The sequence below is a fragment of the Littorina saxatilis genome, linkage group LG4 (assembly GCF_037325665.1).
Source record: "Littorina saxatilis isolate snail1 linkage group LG4, US_GU_Lsax_2.0, whole genome shotgun sequence".
Taxonomy (NCBI): domain Eukaryota; kingdom Metazoa; phylum Mollusca; class Gastropoda; order Littorinimorpha; family Littorinidae; genus Littorina; species Littorina saxatilis.
The window spans coordinates 30,205,207-30,227,942 of NC_090248.1; the positions used below are offsets into that span (position 1 = coordinate 30,205,207).

A 22,736-nucleotide genomic window follows, 5' to 3' on the forward strand; every position below is an offset into this window, starting at 1 on the left:
TTAAGTTGAGAATTTATTTGAAAATTGCTGGTAGCAGTTTGATTGCTCTTGTCTGCGGTTTTGATTTTGGAGAGTATGTGCTCGTTTACGTAAATAGATCATGGCGGGAGTTCATACTGTATGCTGATGGTAAAGTACATCGCAAGGTGTGCATGCTGCATCATGGTTACTTCGTGACGCCAGACCTTTATATTGCTGATGAATGTCAAGATCAGGTTTTGAACTTTAGTTTTGTTTCTTAGGTTGGTTGCATATGCTTTTAGATGCGCCACAAAACTGCAACTGCAAGCTATATTTCTGCCAAAGGCAAACCAAATAAGGTACACGACTGTCCCTACTAATATAGTATTAGTAGTACTACCCTAATTCGAGTTTCTCGCCGATCTCGTTTTCTGTGAAGTTTACACAGTTATGCACTCAAACGCACAGACGCGCGTGGTGGGGACCCCCCGCGGGTTAGGGGGAAGAATTTACCCGATGCTCCCCAGCATGTCGTAAGAGGCGACTGACGGATTCTGTTTCTCCTTTTACCCTTGTTAAGTGTTTCTTGTATAGAATATAGTCAATTTTTGTAAATATTTTAGTCAAGCAGTATGTAAGAAATGTTAAGTCCTTTGTACTGGAAACTTGCATTCTCCCAGTAAGGTCATATATTGTACTACGTTGCAAGCCCCTGGAGCAAATTTTTGATTAGTGCTTTTGTGAACAAGAAACAATTGACAAGTGGCTCTATCCCATCTCCCCCCTTTCCCCGTCGCGACATAACCTTCGTGGTTGAAAACGACGTTAAACACCAAATAAAGAAAGAAAGAAAGAAAGCGTGGTGGGACGTAGGAATGGAGTAAGCGTTGGCAGGGCTGGGGGGTCGATCAGTAACTTACGTGCAGCTAAAAGTAAAACAGCAATATTTTTGTCAGTTAACGGGATCCATGAAAGAGTTAGACCATCACTGGGTTGTGTATCGGGATGCATGTGTCCCTTCATTATTACTCTTACAGTGCCTGGTTTCTGCAATGCTAGGCCCCTCTTCTGTCTCTGTGTCTCACTGTCTGTATACATTAACAAATCTTACCTTTCCTGTCATCACAGTTCACACTCACTTATAAATTGCCACCTGCGATTTATGTAGCCCTGGACACTTTCGCCTGGTCCCATGGGTTTCCTTTTGATCACAGGTACCATTGCATTGTGGTCTCAAGAAGAAAATTATATTCTGTACGTGCTCGAAAGAAATAAAAATAAAAAACACACACAACACAGGATATAATTATGCAATATGATGGTTTTCTTTTCTGTTATCAGGTGGAACAAGATGCCAGGAACAAGAATAACCAGGGCCCGGAGAAAAGCAGAGACTCCTGCTGAAACTGCAAACATTGAAACAGTTATCAACTCAGGATTTGTACCCATGACTAAAAAATCAGTTTCCAACAGATCAGGCAGAAATGGCTCTAAGTCTGGGAAAGTTACAGAAGACATTTTCTCAAAGTCAGAACCTGAGAAAGCTGATGTTGGAAGTGGAACCTACCTGAAGAAGACAGGAAAGTCAAAGGATGTTAAGAACCAGAGAAAAGTTCCAGCAAAGCAAAAATATACAGATACCCGTACTGAAGAAGAAACAGGCAACAACAATCAAGACAAGGATGGAAACACTGCAGCATCTGTTGCCATAGAAACATGCCTTGACCCTGATTCTGTCTGTGGGAAAAAGAGAAAGTCTGATGGAGGATTACCAGAGAAGACTCTGAAGAAGTCGAGGCAAACAAAGGAAACTATGGGAAATGGAGAAAGTGTAAGTGACAATGAAATGAAGCACCCATCTACAAGTGCCCAGGATACAAAAGCAGCCAGAACAGTACAAAAGCAGCACAAGTTTAGTGAAGATGAATTTAATAACCTCAGGAAAATACAGACCAAAGAACGTGAGGTGGAAATTCGACCAGATAACAAAATCAGCAGCAAAACAAGTGCAGAAAAATTCAGTTCCTTATCTCGCGTTACAACTTTGAAAAATGACGCACTCATGAGCCCTTCAGGGTATTCAACAGACAGCGTTTTGATCAAGACAGAAGAGTCTTCAACTTCAAGCTCAGATTCAGATTTTGAAGAAGTGCAGACTCAGTACAGAACACCAGAAACTTCCAGCATGTCTAACAAACTCTCAGACTCTGGGATTTGCCGCAAACTGGAAGAGAGTTTTTCAGACTTTGAAAGCTCACCAGGACCATCATCCAGCTTCTCCAGCAGTGGGAATGTTGCAAGTTTCAACAGTCCATCATTCAGTACTTTCAGGTCAGATTCTGGCAAGTGCAGTAACAAACGTACTAAACCCGATTCGGCTAAGTGTAAGAAATCTGAAAAGGTTAAGTCGAAAGAAGCAGAAGTGAATGCCCTTAAAGTTAAATCTGATTCGGCTAAGAGTAAGAAATCTGAAAAGGTTAAGTCGAAAGAAGCAGAAGTGAAGGCCCTTAAAGTTAAATCCGATTCGGCTAAGAGAAAGAAATCTGATAAGGTTGAGTCAAAAGAAGAAGCAGTGAGTGGCCACAAGACCAACAAAAACAAAGAAAGCAGCAAACGAGCTGCCTCTCACAAGAGATCAGACAAGAGCAAGGCGAAAGCAGCATTATCTTCAAAAAAAGAAACCAAGATGGAAACTAATGAAGATGACATCATGGCGTTGCTCATGCAGATGGAAGGAAAGCTACCCAAAACTGCAAAGACTGAGGAAGAAAATGTTCCTTCCACTTCTGGACAGTCGTCGTCTTCATCGCGAAAGAAAACATCGGGAAAGAGGAAAAATGCACCTGCCCGTGTAATGCACACTGACTGTAATGAGGAGTCCGACTGGGAAGAGGTTGAGGGTGAGTATGCAGTGCATCCCCCTTCCTCCTATTCATTTGAGTCCTTGAACCCTTCCTCTTAGTCATTGGCCCATGGGTGTGAGTAATGAAAGAAATCTTTCAGTCAAAATCAACATTATTTGTTTTGAATACATCTTTGATCATCAGTATTATAATTTGTGATAACTTTACCATTAATAATAATAGTTTGATAATTAATACAGACTAATACAGTGAACTGAATAGATTAAAAACAAGTCGCGTAAGGCGAAAATACAATATTTAGTCAAGTAGCTGTCGAACTCACAGAATGAAACTGAACGCAATGCCATTTTTCAGCAAGACCGTATACTCGTAGCATCGTCAGTCCACCGCTCATGGCAAAGGCAGTGAAATTGACAAGAAGAGCGGGGTAGTAGTTGCGCTAAGAAGGATAGCACGCTTTTCTGTACCTCTCTTTGTTTTAACTTTCTGAGCGTGTTTTTAATCCAAAGATATCATATCTATATGTTTTTGGAATCAGAAAACGACAAGGAATAAGATGAAAGTGTTTTTAAATTGATTTGGACAATTTAATTTTGATAATAATTTTTATATATTTAATTTTCAGAGCTTGTTTTTAATCCGAATATAACATATTTATATGTTTTTGGAATCAGCAAATGATGGAGAATAAGATAAACGTAAATTTAGATCGTTTTATAAATTTTTTTTTTTTTTTACAATTTTCAGATTTTTAATGACCAAAGTCATTAATTAATTTTTAAGCCACCAAGCTGAAATGCAATACCGAACCCCGGGCTTCGTCGAAGATTACTTGACCAAAATTTCAACCAATTTGGTTGAAAAATGAGGGCGTGACAGTGCCGCCTCAACTTTCACGAAAAGCCGGATATGACGTCATCAAAGACATTTATCAAAAAAATGAAAAAAACGTTCGGGGATTTCATACCCAGGAACTCTCATGTCAAATTTCATAAAGATCGGTCCAGTAGTTTAGTCTGAATCGCTCTACACACACACACACACAGACAGACAGACAGACGCACATACACCACGACCCTCGTTTCGATTCCCCCTCGATGTTAAAATATTTAGTCAAAACTTGACTAAATATAAAAACCATGTAAACGTTAAAGGCTGTTGATGCAATTTTTCACAGGTGTGAATTCATGTGAATGTTGACTTGTGCTGTTTCAGATTACAAGCACAGTCCCTTTAAGTCCCAGATTCCTGATGCTCCGGTGCAGATCACAATTGATGACCCAGGCATGCTGCTTAAGAATAAGAAAAGGTGATCTGACACAAGATATTTTGTTTTGTATTTAACAATACAGTAGAACCCCCCCCCCCCCCTTTTAGACCTATATAATAACAAGTTAATACAAGACCTGATTTTCTCAGATTTATTTTGAGGCTTGAAAAGAGTATTGCAAAAGCATCCATTTGAATGTGTGTTTTTGTTTTGTTTTTTAATTGTCTTTGCTTTCAACCATTTTGTTCAGGAAGAAGAAAGAGTTTGACTGGCAGGCATACGTCCAAAGAAAGATTAATAGGCTGGCCAGAGAAATCCAAGTGGATATGCACAAGGTAGGATTTCTAAATTATGCCGTTAATGAGGGATTGTGTCTGTGAGGACAAAATGTTGTAAAAATGTATTAGGAGCAGGGATTGAGGTGGGTGACAGAAACAGAAATGCGCATAAAGTATAATTTTGATGAACAAGTAGGGCGGGGATGTAGCTCAGTCGGTAGCGCGCTGGATTTGTATCGAGTTGGCCGCTGTCAGCGTGAGTTCGTCCCCACGTTCGGCGAGAGATTTATTTCTCAGAGTCAACTTTGTGTGCAGACTCTCCTCGGTGTCCGAACACCCCCTGTGTGTACACGCAAGCACAAGACCAAGTGCGCACGAAAAAGATCCTGTAATCCATGTCAGAGTTCGGTGGGTTATAGAAACATGAAAATACCCAGCATGCTTCCTCCGAAAACAGCGTATGGCTGCCTCAATGGCGGGGTAAAAAACGGTCATACACGTAAAATTCCACTGGTGCAAAAAACACGAGTGTACGTGGGAGTTTCAGCCCACGAACGCAGAAGAAGAAGAAGATGAAAAAGTTTTTGTTTGAACAGAAAACAGGACCTTGACTTTGCCAGTATTTTTGTTTCAGACGCACCTTCTGTGCTTGCTTTCCCATAGCATGCAGCAGAACTCCATTTGCTGTGATGAGATCCTGTGTGCTACAGCATTTTCCATTGTGCCTATGGAGCGACTGAAGAAGAACATAGCACGCTATGATCAAGCCAATCTACTTGAACTGGTGAAATGGTTCAAATCTGTAATTTGCTTAGCAAAAGCTCCGGCAGAGGAATCTCGTGCCTTGGTATGTCTTTTTACATTTAGTCAAGTTTTGATTTTATTTCGTGTTTGCATAAGCCTTGTAGATTATTGGAGAAGGTAGAGAAAGACCTGTTAAACTAAAGAACAAAGCTCGCAAAACTGTGCGACCCTGTGTAGTGTACGTACTAGAAGCTGAAAATAACGTACCAGAAGAGTCAAGTTGATTATCATTTTTGTTGTTACTAAATGTTAAATCATCTACTTCTTGCAAGGGTAGCCACTTTGCTATGTGCTGGTGTGGATGTTCATAGACACGCCTACAACACTCGGCATCTGAAAAGTTATTTTTGTTTATTTCGGGTGAATAATCCAGGATATATTTGTCTTCACAGGTCAGTGCAACCCAGCTTTCAGACGTGATCAGAGACAGATCAGTACATGAAGCCAGGCAGCTTGTAATGGTAAGGTGAAATCTGTTAAACAAGTAGAGAGAGACATTTTCAGTTTGTAGATACATTTGTATTTGTTTGTGCGAAGGAACCAAGATGCAAAGCTTTATATGGTTTACCTCTATCTGTGAGATTGCTACAAATCTGATTTTTTTTTTATTGTTGTACATGTAGTTTCAACAAACACTTTTTTTTAGCTCCTTGCACCCACAAAAAAGAGATTTTGCACATGTCATTTGTCAGTCCATGAGCGCAGTTGGTATTGTAAGATCTTCACGTTGTCACACCCTTAAAAATGCTTTAACTTAGTCACTTTGATGCACTTATTTTCTCTGTATACCCATTTCAAATATTACAAGGACTTTCATTTGTCTTCAATGACCAGGGTTTTATTGCTGTGCTGCGTGCAATGGGGTTCAATGTGCGTCTTGTGATGTCACTGCATCCACTGCCTCTCAAAGCCTCTCATGCTTCAGCAAGCAAGGTGAGCCCCCCCCCCCCCCCCCTCCCCCATTGTTTTTTTTTTATGACAAGGCCACAGAAATTAGGGTAAGGGTCAGTTACTTTAAAAAAAAAAAGTATGGAAGTTTTTATTTTATTTACACAGGCATCCAGTGGATGTTTATTAGCCGGAATGCGTGCCAGCTGTGAAGTTACATTTCCTTTTAAAGCTTGCAAGATTGAGTTTTGTTATTTTTAATAGATTTTGTTTTTTGTTTTTTGAAGGGACAAAAAATAATTCTAGGGTCGGGAGGATAAAAAAGAGGTGGCTATAAAGACTCCCTCCTTTTTCAGACCTGATTTTCTCAGATTTCTAGTGGTCTTACGTGGGAGGTTCCACTGTGTTAGTCTGTGAACCTATGCCCTTTTTAAGTCTGCATCAGCAGGGAAGAAGAGGGACAGCACAGAGACTAAAGCCACAACCTCCAAGAAGCCGAACCAGTCAGCAGAGAAGCAGAAAACCTCCAAAACTGCAAACCCCAAATCAGCACAGCCCAAAGCAAAACCTACAAGCAAAACCACAAAAGCCGCAAAACCTGCCGACAAGCCAGAAAGGAAAAGCAAACAGCCTCCGAAGAAAACAAAACCTGACACCGACTTTTCAAGCAGTGACAGTGAAAGCGAGGAAGAGGACAGAGGGCCTCGTCCTAAAAGATGTGCACCTGCCAGGCCGAAGAAAGTGGTAAAACCTTCTGCGTCCAAGAAAAAAGATGTTGATGATAATGATGAGTCTGGTGATGATGTCCAACCCAGCAGTGATGATGATGGAAGTAACTTTTCTGAAGAAGAGGAGGTTGTGAAGAAAAAGGCGAGACGAAGCAGTAAAGGAAAGGGAAAGAAGTCTTCAGAGAAGAGCTCTCCCAAGAGTGATGTTGAAGGGTAAGAGTAAGTAAAGAAAGAGAGTGTGTTCGTGAGTGTGTCTTTTCTGTGGGTTAGATATTTGCAGTCACAAAAGAAGAAAGGTTAATTTATGGAACGTTTTATTTTAGACAAAGCTCAACTTTTAGTTTTGTCTAAAATGGAATGTTCGATAAACAAAACTTTCAAACAAAAATTATTCCAGATTTTGGAATGTCAGCAGCCTGTCTGTTCCTGATTTCATTTTAAATATTCAGGTTTTTGTTTTAATCTTTTTTTGTAATACTTTTTTTTTCTACTGTCTTAGTGTTTCGACTATACATTCAGAATGTATACGCAGTACAGATCCCCAATTTAACTTTTAAGACTCCCCCTCCCCCAATGCTCTTAAGACCTTGCCTTTTTCAGATTTGTTGCTCACATCCTCTAAATTTACCTCCATTTTGAGACTCATTCCTTTACAAGAACTGGTTTTGTCAGTTTTTCAAAGTCTTAAAAGAGGGGATTCACTGTACCAGAGGCATTTTGTTATGTTAATAGATGAATGTGCATGAGTTCGTGTGTCATATCTGAGCGTGGTTGTGCATGTGTTTGCACTGTAGTGTAGCATATTTTACTATGTGCATAAACTCTTTGATTGTGTTGTCTTTTTTTTCTAGCAGATCAGATTCTGAATTTGACGACAGCTTCAATGCAAAGTCACTGGTAGTCGAGGAAGGAAAACACAAGAAAAAAGCCAACCGAAAAGTCCTGTCAGATGATAGCAGTGCTGAGAGAATGACAGAGCACAAGGTTAAGTCAGGTGAGGAAGAGTAATTCAACTGCATCCAATGTGTAAGGACAATGATATAAGAGTGACAGGGTGAGGCAGTAGTCCCCCTTTCACAGCAGCTGCTCTGCACAGTTGTCTGCCCGCCGTGAGTGTGAGCTTTTTATAGATATGTTTGAGAAGGGGTGGAGTGGAGCTGGTGTTTGCAGGGGAGCGGGGAGAAGAGAGGGTGTGATTGTGTTTGCTTATGTGAGGAAGCAGGAATGACGGTATCTGAATGAGGAACATAAGACTAATGCCTGTGCACTACCTATTCCCTGTGCATGTAGAACATTGCATTGTTTGCCCAATCTAGTTGATACTTTTTTGAAACGTAGAAACAATTATTTTGCCTCTTTTCTTTATGCTGTTTTTTTTTTATTAAAACACTATCATCACTTTTTTAAAAATGCAACTCTTTTGCAGGCAGGGACTATTGGCTTGAGGTCTTCTTACCTGCAGAGGGCAGGTGGATTTGTAAGTACTGTATGCTGCTGTCTTGTCTAATATGTTTAGATACTGTTGGAACCCCTTTTAAGACCCCCCTTGTTTGTTTGTTCGTTCATGGGCTGAAACTCCCACGGCTTTTACGTGTATGACCGTTTTTACCCCGCCATTTAGGCAGCCATACGCCGCTTTCGGAGGAAGCATGCTGGGTATTTTCGTGTTTCTATAACCCACCGAACTCTGACATGGATTACCGGATCTTTTTCGTGCGCACTTGGTCTTGTGCTTGCGTGTACACACGGGGGGTGTTCGGACACCGAGGAGAGTCTGCACACAAAGTTGACTGAGAAATAAATCTCTCGCCGAACGTGGGGACGAACTCACACTGACAGCGGCCAACTGGATACAAATCCAGCGCGCTACCGACTGAGCTACATCCCCGCCCTAAGACCCCCTAATTTAAGACATCTTCACTTTTCAGACCTTGCTTGTTCATATTTCTGTTCACAACCTCTGTACATTTACCCCCATTTCTGGCGGGGATGTAGCTCAGTCGGTAGCGCGCTGGATTTGTATCCAGTTGGCCGCTGTCAGCGTGAGTTCGTCCCCACGTTTGGCGAGAGATTTATTTCTCAGAGTCAACTTTGTGTGCAGACTCTCCTCGGTGTCCGAACACCCCCCGTGTGTACACGCAAGCACAGGACCAAGTGCGCACGAAAAAGATCCTGTAATCCATGTCAGAGTTCGGTGGGTTATAGAAACACGAAAATACCCAGCATGCTTCCACCGAAAGCGGCGTATGGCTGCCTAAATGGCGGGGTAAAAACGGTCATACACGTAAAAGGCGTGGGAGTTTCAGCCCATGAATGAACGAACAAACAAACAAACAAACAAACAAACAAACCCCCATTTCAAGACTCCTTACCTTTTAAGGCCTGGTTTTTTTTCAAATTTCTTGAGATCTTAAAAGAGGAGTTCTACTGTACAAACAAGCGTTCATTTTCTACAATGAAGTATTTGTTTCTGTTATCATTAAGAAAAAACTTGCATTGAACATGAATGCTTGTTAGTGGAAGTAGATGTAGCAAATGCAATGGTACCTGAATGGAGGATGCCTTGTGTTTGCAATGAATATAAAGCATACCCAAGTGAATCTTTTGTATTGTCTATAAATAAAATGTTACATAAGCTCAGCTTTTTTCCTTCTTTTTATATAAACTGACATGAAAGTGGAGCTGTAATATAGGGACACTTATGGCTGATCCAAAGCTTGTTCTCACGTCATAAGTGCTGCTGTTTTATTCTTTTCTTTCTTTTTTTGCAACAGGTGTGGACTGTGTTAGGACTGAGGTGAACAAACCCTACGACATCTGTGGTGCAGCTTCACAACCACTCTTGTACGTCCTTGGCTTTGAAAATGGTAAGATCTTTTCCTTTCGGAATTCTTCTTTTTTATTGAGAGGTTTGGTTGTCTGTTTATTATTTACTAGATGAATACCCGCTTCGCCGGGTACGGCTTCGCCGGGAAGAAGTCGAGCCGAATACCCGGCTGTGCCAGGGACCCGGCTGTGCCGGCGCACCGCACGAAGGAAGGGAGATAAACGCGCAAAACACTAGAGAAGAGTAAAAATAGTATAACGGGAATATGGATTGAGCGTTGTCGACAGTGACCTTCTAAAACTAGAAACGGGAATATGGATTGACGCCACACGAAGGAAGGGAGATAAACGCTGAAAACACCGGAGAAGATAAGGAAGAGTTACTGGGAATGGATCCAGAGAAAAACCAAAATCGGTTCAGCGCTGCGCGCTGAGAGCACGTGTTGAAATATCTCATCGAGCAGGTTGTGTCCGGGGTGTACCTGAATATGGGCACCAAATTTGAAACAGATCCATCGAGAACCTTGGGCGTGCATCGCGGACACACACACACACACACAGACACAAGTCGTATATATATATAGATAGTTCTGCAAATTTTTTTCTTGTGTGTCTTTCATCTAAATCAATCTAATTGATAATGAAGTGGTTTTGGGGTTGGCAGAAGTGTGTTGACATTCACATCAAGCTAACAGCTTACGGATGCATGCATTCGTAGGAAAGAACCACTAAGTCATTGAATAAACATGGAACGTTTACTGAGGTCGTTGCAGTAAGGTGCGCATGTCATAAACGTCATAGATGGGGTTTACACAAACACTGGCACGGGTGTCTATTTACAGAACACCATGACAAGAAGTGGGGATAATTTCATTGGTTAATCTATCACTCTGAAGTTACTGTGTACTTTATTAAAGCGGCCATTTTACTGCTTGCAGACGGCAGTGTCAAGGACATCACAGCCAGGTACGCGCCTCAGTGGTTGACACACACAAGGAAACAGAGAGTGGATTCTGAGTGGTGGAGAGAATCCCTCGAGCCGTTTGGTACCTCCAATGAAGCACGTGATGATCAAGAGAATAAAAGCATCAAAGGTGTGTGGCCTGTGTATCTTTGAAGGCTTTTTACACAGTGAATTACATGCTGTTCTGTGTGACAGAGATGAGATTCTTCCTCCTTCTGGAGAAATTTGTATCTCTTTAACTCCTCCTCGTTCTCACTTTATATATGAGAAATTGAGAATAAATGAGTATGCTGTTTGGTTACAATAGTTCAGAAGCTGTGTGAATTGATCTGGACATTCCGTCTATACCCCCCCCCCCCTCTCCCAAAGAAGTGGCTGGTATGATTATTTGAAAGGACATTTATCTAGTTCTTTGGTTAAAATTAGAGATGGTAACTAGGTGTATGAACTGTGTGTCATAATTGTTTCAGCTCACCTGACACAGCGTCCTCTTCCAACAAGCATTGGAGAGTTCAAAAACCATCCAATGTGAGTGTCTTTTTCATCTCTTGTTTTCATGTCTAGTTGACTGTTTCTGAGGGTAAAATGCAGTTCCATTGTGTTACTGTAGTGAGTTAGTTACAGAGTTTAATCCTGTTGCATTCAACTCAAGGACTCAACATTTCCACTGGTGATGATGATATACCTACCGTTTTAGTTCTTGGCAGAGAGTAATTTTTAACTTTGGTCTTAAAAGACAAGTAAATGGCTGGCATATTTGATGAAAATGTGAAGAAGTGAAGAGTGTTGGTACAGTGAAATCCCCCTTTGAAGACCCTCTGATTTAAGATTTTCCTCTTTGAGACATTGCTTTTTCAGCTTTTCATCTCAAATTGTAAGACCTGATTTTCTCAGATATTTACTGTTTTTCCTGTTCTCAGGTATGCTCTTCGACGCCATTTGTTGAAGTACGAGGCGCTGTATCCAGAAAGTTCCATCCCTGTGGGTTACATTCGCAAGGAGCCTGTGTATGCCAGGGAGTGTGTGCACACGGTGTGTTTTGCTCTGCCGTCAACTCTGGCTTGGTTTATAGTTCTTTTTACACTATTCTGTACATTTTGTGATATTTGTGTGTACATTGTAGCACTGAATTAGTGGTACATTTTGTAACTTTTGCTTTTTTTATGTACATTGTAGCACTGGATTTGTGTTACATTCTATACAGTTTCAGGGTGTGGTTTCCCAAGCAGAGTATGTTAACTAACAAATCTTTTACACTTTATGTACTCTACAGTTGAACCTGTCTGTAACGACCACCCAATGGGCCGGCCAAAAGAGGTTGTTAGAGACAGATGGTCACAATGGAAAGGTTAATTATTTGGAATACAAACTCATCAGGGATTCTTTGAGGAAATGGAAATATGGTCGTATCAAGAGGTGGTTGCTAGGACAGAATCGACTGCATTATATTTTGTGCAACTTGAACTGAATTTTATGCTATGGCTCTTCATATGGTAAGGAGGCATTGGAGCATAAGGAAAGAACAGGCTGTTGGAAGAATGCTCAAGTGATATTTATGTAATGTCTATGTGATTGTGTGTGTGTGCAGCTGCATTCAAGAGATAACTGGCTGAAAGAGGCAAGATTGGTCAGAGTAAGTATGCCACTGTCAGATTTTGATCATGAAAATACTGTAATGTTCACACTTCAAGGCGCTAACAGGGGGGGAGGGGGGGGGGGGGGGGGGGGCTTGGTATAGTAGATCAGTTGGTAGAGCGCTGGATGTGTGATTCTTGGGACTTACTTTTGAATCCAGGTTGGGTGAAAAAAGACTTGCATTATCTGCTTTGATACGTGAATAATTTGTAATGTATTGCTGAAAGAGTCTTTTATCCTTAGTATTTCTCTATGATGTATGTTGTTGGTCTAGTTTAAGGATAGGTTCGATCAAGGGTCTAGTAAATGTTTTTTGTTTTTGTTTTTCACTGATTAAATGTTCCATAAACTTACCTGTGTGCTTTTCTTTTAATGGTTAAAAAAAAAATCTAACTAATGATTGCTATCTTTTCAGCTTGGAGAAACTGCCTACAAGAGAGTCAAGTCCATAAAAAGATGGGTAGGTTTTTGTAATCAATTTTAAACTTATCAAAGTTTAAACTTATCAGTGTATTTAAAAAAAAAAATTCTTTTTACTGATATACATCATTTTAGTCTGAAACGTAGAGTTTGTGGGGTTGGCTATATGATTGGAGCGGGGATTGATGTGTTTACCTGAATTTTCTGCTTTCTGAGAATTTGATTTGGATAATTCGTCGTGATTAGGCTGTGTGTTGTTGTTCACTGTTACCTTTTTTTCTGAACTATTTACTGTCACGTTTACTTTTAGAAGTTTATTGTTCTAGTGTTGTTAGAATTTAGGTGCAATGGGTGTTGAAATAGTGTTGTTATTTGTAGGTGATAGGTACATTATGTAAAGCGCAGAGAGTATAGAACTGTACTTTGGGTTGCACTTTATAAGCTCTCATTTTTAATTTTCATTACTTTTATCCCTAAATCTTCTTCAATTTACTCCAAAAAGAGAGCCTGTCACTGCAGAAATAAATGTCGCAATTTTTTGTACTGTGTTCAGAATCGAGGTAGAGACATGATCAACCCTGAGGAACTGGATCTGGAGCTGTTTGGATACTGGCAGACGGAAGAGTACATCCCTCCCATTGCTGTTAATGTAAGTACAGTGTTACCTGTGATAAAAATACACTCTTGGGACCAAACGAAAGTGTTACTGTCTTGCAGGTGGCCTCTAATGTTTTTAGAATCATAAGCAAGTGGGGCAGAGAGGTAATGACAAGATCTAAGTCCTCCGAAAGCGGCGTATGGCTGCCCAAATGGCGGGGTAAAAACTCATACACGTAAAAGCCGTGGGAGTTTCAGCCCATGAACGAACAAACAAACAAACAAACACAAGATCTAAGAAACAATTTGTTTTTGATGTTTACTTGTCAAGATGATAGATAAAGGAAGACAAAAGGTGTCCTCTCATCAAAGGGATCCTCTATCAAGGGGATCACTGTATGTTGTAAAGATATGGATTTTTGTCATGTCTGTCTTCTTTCAGAAGCTGTCTTGAAAAATAGGATAAGTGTGATTCTTTGTATTACAAAAGCATCAAATTTGTGGGTGTGGCTTTTGATGATTTTTGTTTGGCCAGACAATGATTAGGCTTCAGTGCACTAAGCTGGATTGTGGTGTAGGATTGTTACTTTGACATGCAGCCTCCTCTGATGCCTTCTACACACACACGGACACACACACACACACAATCACGCATGCATGCATGCTCGCTCGCTCACTCATGCCCGCACACACACACATACACACACTCGCTCGCATGCATGCATGCACACAAACACACACACTCACGCGCACACACACTTCTGTAGACTGAAGTTGTTTGGATTGGGAATTCCCCTTCCGTTCCCCTGTGGAGATGTACCAGAATCAGTCTGATCTGTGCATTTGATCATATTGTTTTATCCGCTTTTCAGGGCAAAGTACCCAAGAATGAGTATGGAAATGTGGAAATGTTCCAGCCTTCCATGCTACCAGGGGGTACAGTACACCTGAAAGGTAAGTTTGAAGCCGATGGTTGTTACATACACCTCCATAAGAATGCAGTAGAACCCCCCTTTGATGACTTTTACGAATATCAGAAAATTAGGTCCTAAAACAAAGGTAAATTTAGAGAGGTTATGAGCAGAAAATCTGGAAAAATAAGGGGGGGGGGGGGGGGGAGTCACTATAATCAAACTGATCCCTGTCATGTTAGCATTTGGGGTGCTTTGATTTGAAGGCATGTGGGTTTCAAAGATGAAGCAATATTGAGGTTAACATTTTTGACGACTTGCTGGAAATTCACATTTAAATGTTTAGATGATAACCTCATTGTAGTTTTTAACATGGACCTGCATGTTCACAGATACCTTGTTTTACTTTTGCAGTCCCAGCCTTGAACAGAGTGGCCAAAAAACTTGGCATCGACATTGCCGCTGCTTTTACAGGATGGGACAATCACTGTGGATTCTCTCACCCCCTGTAAGTGTTTTCTGTATACAGATCTGCCAACCCTTGTGAAGCCTCAAGTGTAGCAATTTAATTTTTGTTGTTGAATTTTCAGCGCAGCAAATGGTGTTTAAGTTTAGCATTTTCTAAAATGTATTCCCACGTCCGCATTGATGCCATCTTGCATAAGAGTAGACATTTTAAATAAAGTTTCATTAGAATGAAGGTACATAAAATGCCCATAAGAGAGTATTTGCGGTGCCACTTTTCAGTGTAGACAATGTTTTCTGACCCATTTTGTGGCCACTACTCGGAATGGGAAGCAGAAAAGAGTACCAGGACTCACAGAAAAGAGGAAACTGCTTGAGATTATTTGTTTAAGCGAAGCAACCTGAAACTTGGCGTAGCAATTGCTCTTAAAACGTAGCATGCTATGCTGAAAATGTAGCCGTTGGCAGCTCTATAAACAGTCGAATCTGCTGTTGCGACCACCTATTGAAAGCGACCACCTGCCCACAAAGACCATCCCAAGGATCCCAGACAAGCTTTTCTTCTACGCAATTCACCTTTCCATAGCGGCCACCTTTGTACAACGACCACTTTTAGTTGGTCCCTTGGCTGTGCGTTGTTGACAAGTTTGGCTGTAGATTCATTTGTCCAGTCAAAGTCTTCCATGTGATGATGGATTCTCTAAGTCAGGGTCAATGTTTTTGCATCTGGGTTGATATTCTCACACAAAATTCATGCGATTTGTATGAAGATAATTCTACCACTCAAAGTCAGTATTCTGTGTTTGTAAGGGTTTTCTCGCCCAGTGTAATTGCTATGGATTATGATGGATTCTCTCATCTACTGTAGGTATTTTGTGTTTAAAAGGGTGGTCACACCCACCAAAAGTTTTGTACGTAGCAGGGGTTAAAACAGAGTAAGCAAACAATTGGCATTTTCATTATAAACCCCATGGGCCAGCCTTGGTCAGTCTTGACCGTTATGTAAAAAAGTTAATGTCACTTGACCGTTTCTTTCCAAATGATTGTTTCAAGTTGCAATGTGCTGAGTGCAGGTGGCCTGAATCCTGATGTAGGTTATGGTACTGTTAGCTAGTGGGTGTTTTATGTGCCATTGCAAACTTGCAGAGAGCTGTTCCTGTGCCTCGCGCCCCCTAATTGGCGTAGAGGCGCGTCCCCCGGGTGGTGGATGGGGGAGCCTTCTCTACTAACTTCTGAGAGAAGGTCGCATCACTCTCGATGCCGTGAACCTAATTAGGATCTTTTTCTTGTTTCTTCTCTATTTCTGCCTCCCCAAAGTCCTTTTACTTTCCTTTTCTCACCCATAAAATTCTTCACTTATTACCCTTGTTAAGTGGTTCTTGTATAGAATATAGTCAATGTTTGTAAAGATTTTAGTCAAGCAGTATGTAAGAAATGTTTAGTCCTTTGTACTGGAAACTTGCATTCTCCCAGTAAGGTCATATATTGTACTACGTTGCAAGCCCCTGGAGCAATTTTTTGATTAGTGCTTTTGTGAACAAGAAACACTTAACAAGTGGCTCTATCCCATCTCCCCCCTTTCCCCTATCCCATCTCCCCCCTTTCCCTCGTCGCGATATAACCTTCGTGGTTGAAAACGACGTTAAACACCAAATAAAGAAAGAAAGATGTTCCTGTGCATTGTTCAGGTTGTAAACAACATCCTTAATGAATTGCATGCATCTGTCTGTCTGTGTAGTTAACCTTCACAAAACCAATTCATTATATAAGTTGTTTGACCCAATGTATTGTTTCTCACTGACAGACTTGATGGGTGGATTGTGTGTGAGGAACACAAGGACATCTTGCTTGCTGCTTGGGAGGAAGACCAGGAGATACAAAGGCAAAAGGAAGAAGAGGTAGAGTAAATCATTGATAAATGCATTATCATCTGGCATGCATAAAGACTGATGCGCAGGTTAAAGATCCCACGTTTCCAGTTTGTTTGTTCGTTCATGGGCTGAAACTCCCACGGCTTTTACGTGTATGACCGTTTTTACCCCGCCATACGCCGCTTTCGGAGGAAGCATGCTGGGTATTTTCGTGTTTCTATAACCCACCGAACTCTGACATGGATTACATGATCTTTTTCGTGCGCACTTGGTCTTGTGCTTGCGTGTACACACGGGGGTGTTCGGACACCGAGGAGAGTCTGCACACAAAGTTGACTCTGAGAAATAAATCTCTCGCCAAACGTGGGGACGAACTCACGCTGACAGCGGCCAACTGGATACAAATCCAGCGCGCTACGGACTGAGCTACATCCCCGCCCCACGTTTCCAGTGAAAGACTAGAGACTTGGAAACAGTGTCATGCTGCCCAGGTGGTGGGGTAAAAACAAAATTTGGCACACAAAACTCTCACCATAAGGTGAAGCTGAGAGTGAAAAAAGCTCAGGAATGCAGACGAAGATTATTTAGCTGCCTTTCTTTGCAGGAACCTAAGTTTGGATGTGGTGTTGGTGAAAGACAATGATTGTTTTATCTTATTGCCTTTTATATTTTTCCTCTCGAGAGTTTTTTCTTCTGATTTCTCTTTGTTTTGTGGCAGTATCTAGAAAATTTTAGTATGTAAAGCACTTCACCAGATGAGAGGAATGTTGTCTGTATGTGTCTCTTGCAAAGTTTTCTCTGTGAGAAATTGGTTATGGCTAAGTAGATGAAAGAGTCGGAACAGAGTGTCAAAAGGGAGATGATCAAAAAAATGATCTGCTTTGATAGGGGACAGGTGGGTTTAAAGAAGTTTGTGGTAATTACAATATTCTACTCTGATGATTGCAGAAACGTGAAAAGCGAGTGCTGACCAACTGGACCACCTTGGTAAAAGGCCTGCTCATCAAGGAGAGGTTGAAGAAGAAGTTCAATCTTGAGGTCAGTTAATTAATTTCTAGGCAGATTGGTGCTTCAGGTGTAATTGCGACTAAATAAATACAAATATGAATTTGTACACATGTGTGTGCACAGTAACACTCACACACACACATTGACGCATGTGGTGTATGAAAAGTCTGCTGGAACATTAATCAGAGCCACTTATGCCAGGACATAATAGTTTCTCTTCCTTGCTTTAAACCTGTTGTTTTCTTTTTTCCTGAAAACAACGCCTGCCATTATACTTTTCAAATTACTTGAATTGCAGCTTCGGATGTTGCTATTTGTTCCTCTCATTCACACACATTCACATTCAAAACATATGAACTGCGTATGTTTGGAGTAAAGGGGTGTTGTTTATCGTCTGCAGTCGGTGAAAGACTGAAACTTACTTTGCATCGCCAAAAGATTTGCCTTCATTTGGGCAGAATTGCCAAATTTTTGCATGGCAAGGAAATTTGATGCCAAGCCAACATCCAAAATTTGCAGAAAATTGCAGAAACTTTTATCATTTGCTGAAGAAAATAAATCCTAACAACATCCCAGAGAGTACATGCAGTAAAGAGGACTTGTAAGTCAAGCAATCATTGTATTCTCTACGTTTCTGTTTTTGCTGTAAAGTTTGTTCCTGACTTGCAGGATAAGGTGCCGGAGCCAGAAAAGAAGAAATCGGTGAAAGAGAAGAAGGGAGAAAAGGCCACGGATGTCCAGCATGCCTGGCCAGCTAAACAGCAGCACGGGAAGAAAACCAAGAAAGACAACCCACCGCCTCCACCATCCCATTACACTGTTGAAACTATGTAAAATTTGATCTATGTGGACAACGATCTTAGAAATAAAGAGAAGTAAGCACTCTAAATGCATTCAACATGTGCTGTAGAGTCACTGAGAGGTACGCGGAACCAGTCTCCTGGCACCTGAGAGAATAACAAGCGACTTTCATTCTCAATGAGTGATGAAATGGCCGACAAGAAAAACAAAATGTGCATGAATAATCAGATGTGGTATATTCAAGAATGTTCAAAGGATATAGGACACATTTCTGTCTTTCCAAATTCAGGAATGCCTATGGAACACATTTTTGTCTTCCAGTCTTTGTCAGATAGCGGGTGTGCGTTTGTGCATAGACCAAATAGCCTGGACCGCCAACTCGTCACGTGAGCCTTCGAGGTTACGACTCTCGACTTTCAGGGGCGCGTCGCGTCCGGTTTGAAAGGCCAGCGATTCGAAGACAGTGAAAAGAAAGTACGCTCCAGTTATTTGTGACAATGGGAGGTGACAATGAACTGGATTTTCCAAAACTCCAAACTAAACTTAACAAAACTCATCGAAAAACATGTTCCATATGCACTTTTGCTGAGTTTATTTTAGCATTTTCAGAACTTACCTCGGCAACTTCGTCCATGTTTACAATCGACACCGGATATCACGTCCCCCTGATTTCTGAAAGGCTTGTAAGCGTAGGTTCCTAAATGCGAGAGGCCGCTACCTCGTAATAGAGAGAAAGAGCGGAGAGAGAGCTAGTTGGCGGTCCAGGATAAATGGTCTATGGTTTGTGTGAGTGTCCTTTTACAGACCTACACAGACTACTTTTCTTGAAGTACATTGCAGCATATACAGTTTATTAATGACAGGGTGTGGGGAAGGTATTTTACACACTTCAGGATGTATAGTTTAGTAAACTTGTTGCCCTGCCAGTTAAGTTCTCAGGAAAATACTGTTTATAGGAGATAATAAATGCTTGTGTATGTGATCCCAAAAAATCACGCAATAAGTAAAAGGTGTTTGTGCATGCAGTAAAATATTTCTACAATCTGTTCGATGGGTGGAAGCGAGAGGGTGTTCTGGTAAACATTTGTATTGTTATCCTTTTGTGCGAGTTGTTGAACAAATGTCTCCCTGGCGTATATTTTTTCCAGGGTTTGTAGACTTTTTGAATCTCTAATAGTGTTTGAATACCCTTCAAAATAAATTATCACTTGTGGAGATCACCTCCTTGAAAATACTTCAGAAACAGATGAGGGCTTTTGCATGTTTGGTTTTTTTGCTTTTGTAAAATGTGTGACATTTAAAATCGTTGTGTGGTTGAATGCATTAAATGTTGGCACTGAAGAGTGTAACAGATCCAGAAAGAAAACTGAAGTTTCATTCCACAACTGCAGAGAGCAATTTTGCTGCATGTGGTTTGAACATCAGATATTGAATTTCAACTTTGATGTTGCAGTTGTGCAAATATTTTTGCTTTCAGAGCACTTTTGTTTACAATTATTGTAGGTAAGCGGTGTTTTTGAGACTTTAAAATTACCTTTGAATTTGTCTGCTCAAATTATGTGCGACTCCTGCAAAACCTAAATGTTTACTAAAGCCAAACAATGATGTTTGAACGAACAGACATGAGACATTCAGGGTCATGGGACATACAATGTACCTACAACAGTCAGGTAAATATGTTCTGGTTACACATTGGTAAAATGTACACATTTGTGTTGTTATTGCTGTTCTGTGTATTTTGTTTTGAGAGTTTATGGATGTTTAACTTGTATCGAAAGAGCTTGTTTTACTGTAGGCAGGATCATTAGCTTGTGAATAAAAGCAGATCCAGTGTGCTTGTTGACAAACATGATAACACTGCCGGTGATTTTAGTGTTGTATTTACTCTGTAACCATGAATGTAAATACTCTGTCAATTGCCATAGTTCATACCAGGTATCTCAGCTGAACTAATTAAAAGTGTCATCTACTGGCAAGATTATGCATCCGCTTATGCACAAGTCAGACTAGCATGAAGGCTGACAAACAACCAGCCAAGTACCTGCGCTATTCATGTGCAGGAACATTTACCAGAGGTAAACATACTTGCTGCAAGCATGTATAATTGAGAATATGTAATAAACAGATTATATTTTTTCATTGTGAATTTATACTTTTTTGTGATGTGTGTATGATATATGTGTGAAGAAGAGATAGAGAACAGACAAAGGCCATTTTGATTACATATATCTACAGCTCGGTGAGATTTAAAAATGCTAATAAGCACTGCAACAGGACCAGCATAAGATTCATTCGTAATAAAGCAGCAGAAGCAATTTTTGCAAACATATTTATTCACGATCACAGATGTTAAATACCACAATCATATTCCACAGCTGTCAATCACCACAATCATATTCGATTACGCAGAGTCCATCTCATTCCTCTCTGTACATGTACAATCCAACCATACTGCAACTATCATTCTACATACAGTAAACAGACACTGAGGCATGCACACACAGAGAGCCACTGTCAATGTCATGTTTTCTCCGATGAAGTAGCAGACTCTTCTTGGCGCAGCCTCACCTTTTCTCTCTCCACCCATTCAGCCATGTCCTGTAAACAGAAAATAGAATAAATCATCACTGTAAGTAAACACAAAAGGTCAGGTACATAAAAGAGGGTGGGGGATTCGGGGGTCAAGGATCAAGTTTTTATGTTTCTGTACAGGTTATTGCTGGGTATCTTGTTGCTTGTACAGTAGAATACCCCGTTAAAGATCCTAATAAATCAGGTCTTAAAATGTAGGTAAATGTACAGAAGCTTCTTCTTCTTCTTCTGCGTTCGTTGGCTGAAACTCCCACATTCACTCGTGCAAAAAACACGAGTGGAATTTTACGTGTATGACCATTTAGGCAGTCATACGCCGTTTTCGGAGGAAGTACAGAAGCTATTTACAGGAAGCCTGGCAAACAGGGGTCTTAAGGGAGATGCATGGTCTAAAAAAAAGAGGGGTTCCACTGTATTGCCATTTAACTTCTTTCAAATCAGATTCATCATTTAAACTGCTGCAGTATCTCTTTCTGGGTAGGATTTTCATTTTCTTTCCTTTCCTTTCATATATCTATATATTCAAAAGCTGGGAAATTTGGATTGCTTCCTCCCAGTGGATAGCTTGCAGCAACATGTGTCACGCGTTTAGGTAACTTGCACTTCTGGCAGAATGACTGAAGTCTTTTACGTGCCACTGGTGACACAGGGGTGGGACATGGATACTGTCTCTGAATCTATATATATCTATATATATATACGACTTGTGTCTGTCTGTGTATCTGTGTGTTTGTGTATTTGTGTATTCGCCATGCACGGCCAAAGTTCTCGATGGATCTGCTTCAAATTTGGTGGGCTTATTCAGAGAGACCCCGGACACAACCTCATCGATGAGATATTTCAACACGTGCTCTCAGCGCGCAGCGCTGAACCGATTTTGGTTCCACCTCAGCTATTTTGGTTCCACCTCAGCTACCCGGGCCCCCATACCGACACACCAAAGCCAAAGTTCTCGGTGGATCTTTTTCAAATTTGGACACCGTATTCAGCTACACCCCGGACACAATATCATCGATGAGATATTTCAACACGTGCTCTCAGCGCGCAGCGCTGAATCGATTTTGGTTTTTGTGTTCATTTCACCATTATAAGTAACTCTTCCTTATCTTCTCATATTCTCCAGGTTTTCAGCGTTTACCTCCCTTCCTTCGTAATGGTGCACTATAGTGTGAGTGGAGCGTCTTCGGATATTCCCGGCGTTCTGTTACTGTTACTATTTTTAGAAGGTCAACGCAGTATCCAGAACGTAAATTGGACCCGTAAATTATCCTCACTGTAAAAGTGCAAAGGTCGAATCAATTTATAGCCACGCGAAAAATACACTGTCATCTATCTCTCTATAGATACGGCTTCTCTGTGTTTTTGTGTGTGTGTGTGTGTGTGTGTGTGTCTCTATGTGAGCAACACCTGTGCATTGTTCAGTTCTGTTTGTGATGTGGTCTGGCGGCTTTTGTGTAAATTTATGTATTGGCCTTCCTTTTAGAAGCCATAACTTGCTCAGTCCTGTTAGAGTGGAGTTCGCCTCCAAAGGTGATTAACACGGTTACATTCGTCGACAAGGATGGGACTCGATATGGTCAGGAATGGCATTATGGCCACTGAATCATTTTCGTGCTGTTCCCATTCCACGAATCTGGGAGGGACCTAAGCTTGGCGGGTCCATTGTTCGGACCCGGCGAAGCCGGCGTACGGCTCTAAGTACTTCTTCCCGGCGAAGCCGGCTACCCGGCGAAGCGGGTATTCATTCTAGTATACATATATATGTATACGGCTTGTGTCTGTCTGTGTGTGTGTGTGTTCGCGATGCACGGCCAAAGTTCTCGATGGATCTGCTTCACATTTGGTGGGCATAT

General features: G+C 41.0%; 1 protein-coding gene across 2 annotated transcripts; it reads left to right on the top strand.

The window, feature by feature from the left end:
• The first annotated feature begins 100 nt into the window (after positions 1 to 100).
• LOC138964459 (DNA repair protein complementing XP-C cells homolog) lies at positions 101 to 20,748 on the top strand. Of its 2 annotated transcripts, none has more exons than XM_070336424.1 (22): positions 101 to 215; positions 1,303 to 2,861; positions 4,041 to 4,134; positions 4,346 to 4,430; positions 5,008 to 5,220; positions 5,570 to 5,638; positions 6,012 to 6,110; positions 6,501 to 7,006; positions 7,645 to 7,787; positions 8,220 to 8,270; positions 9,568 to 9,660; positions 10,558 to 10,713; positions 11,054 to 11,111; positions 11,504 to 11,615; positions 12,172 to 12,216; positions 12,634 to 12,678; positions 13,192 to 13,287; positions 14,108 to 14,189; positions 14,561 to 14,654; positions 16,416 to 16,509; positions 17,431 to 17,520; positions 18,160 to 20,748. In XM_070336424.1, exons 1-22 carry the CDS (start codon positions 199 to 201, stop codon positions 18,322 to 18,324), a joined length of 3,966 nt encoding a protein of 1,321 aa, XP_070192525.1. In that variant the 5' UTR covers positions 101 to 198; the 3' UTR covers positions 18,325 to 20,748. The 2 variants fall into 2 exon arrangements, with proteins under 2 accessions (XP_070192525.1, XP_070192526.1); XM_070336425.1 differs by having other exon boundaries at positions 7,648 to 7,787.
• The last annotated feature ends 1,988 nt before the right edge of the window (positions 20,749 to 22,736 follow it).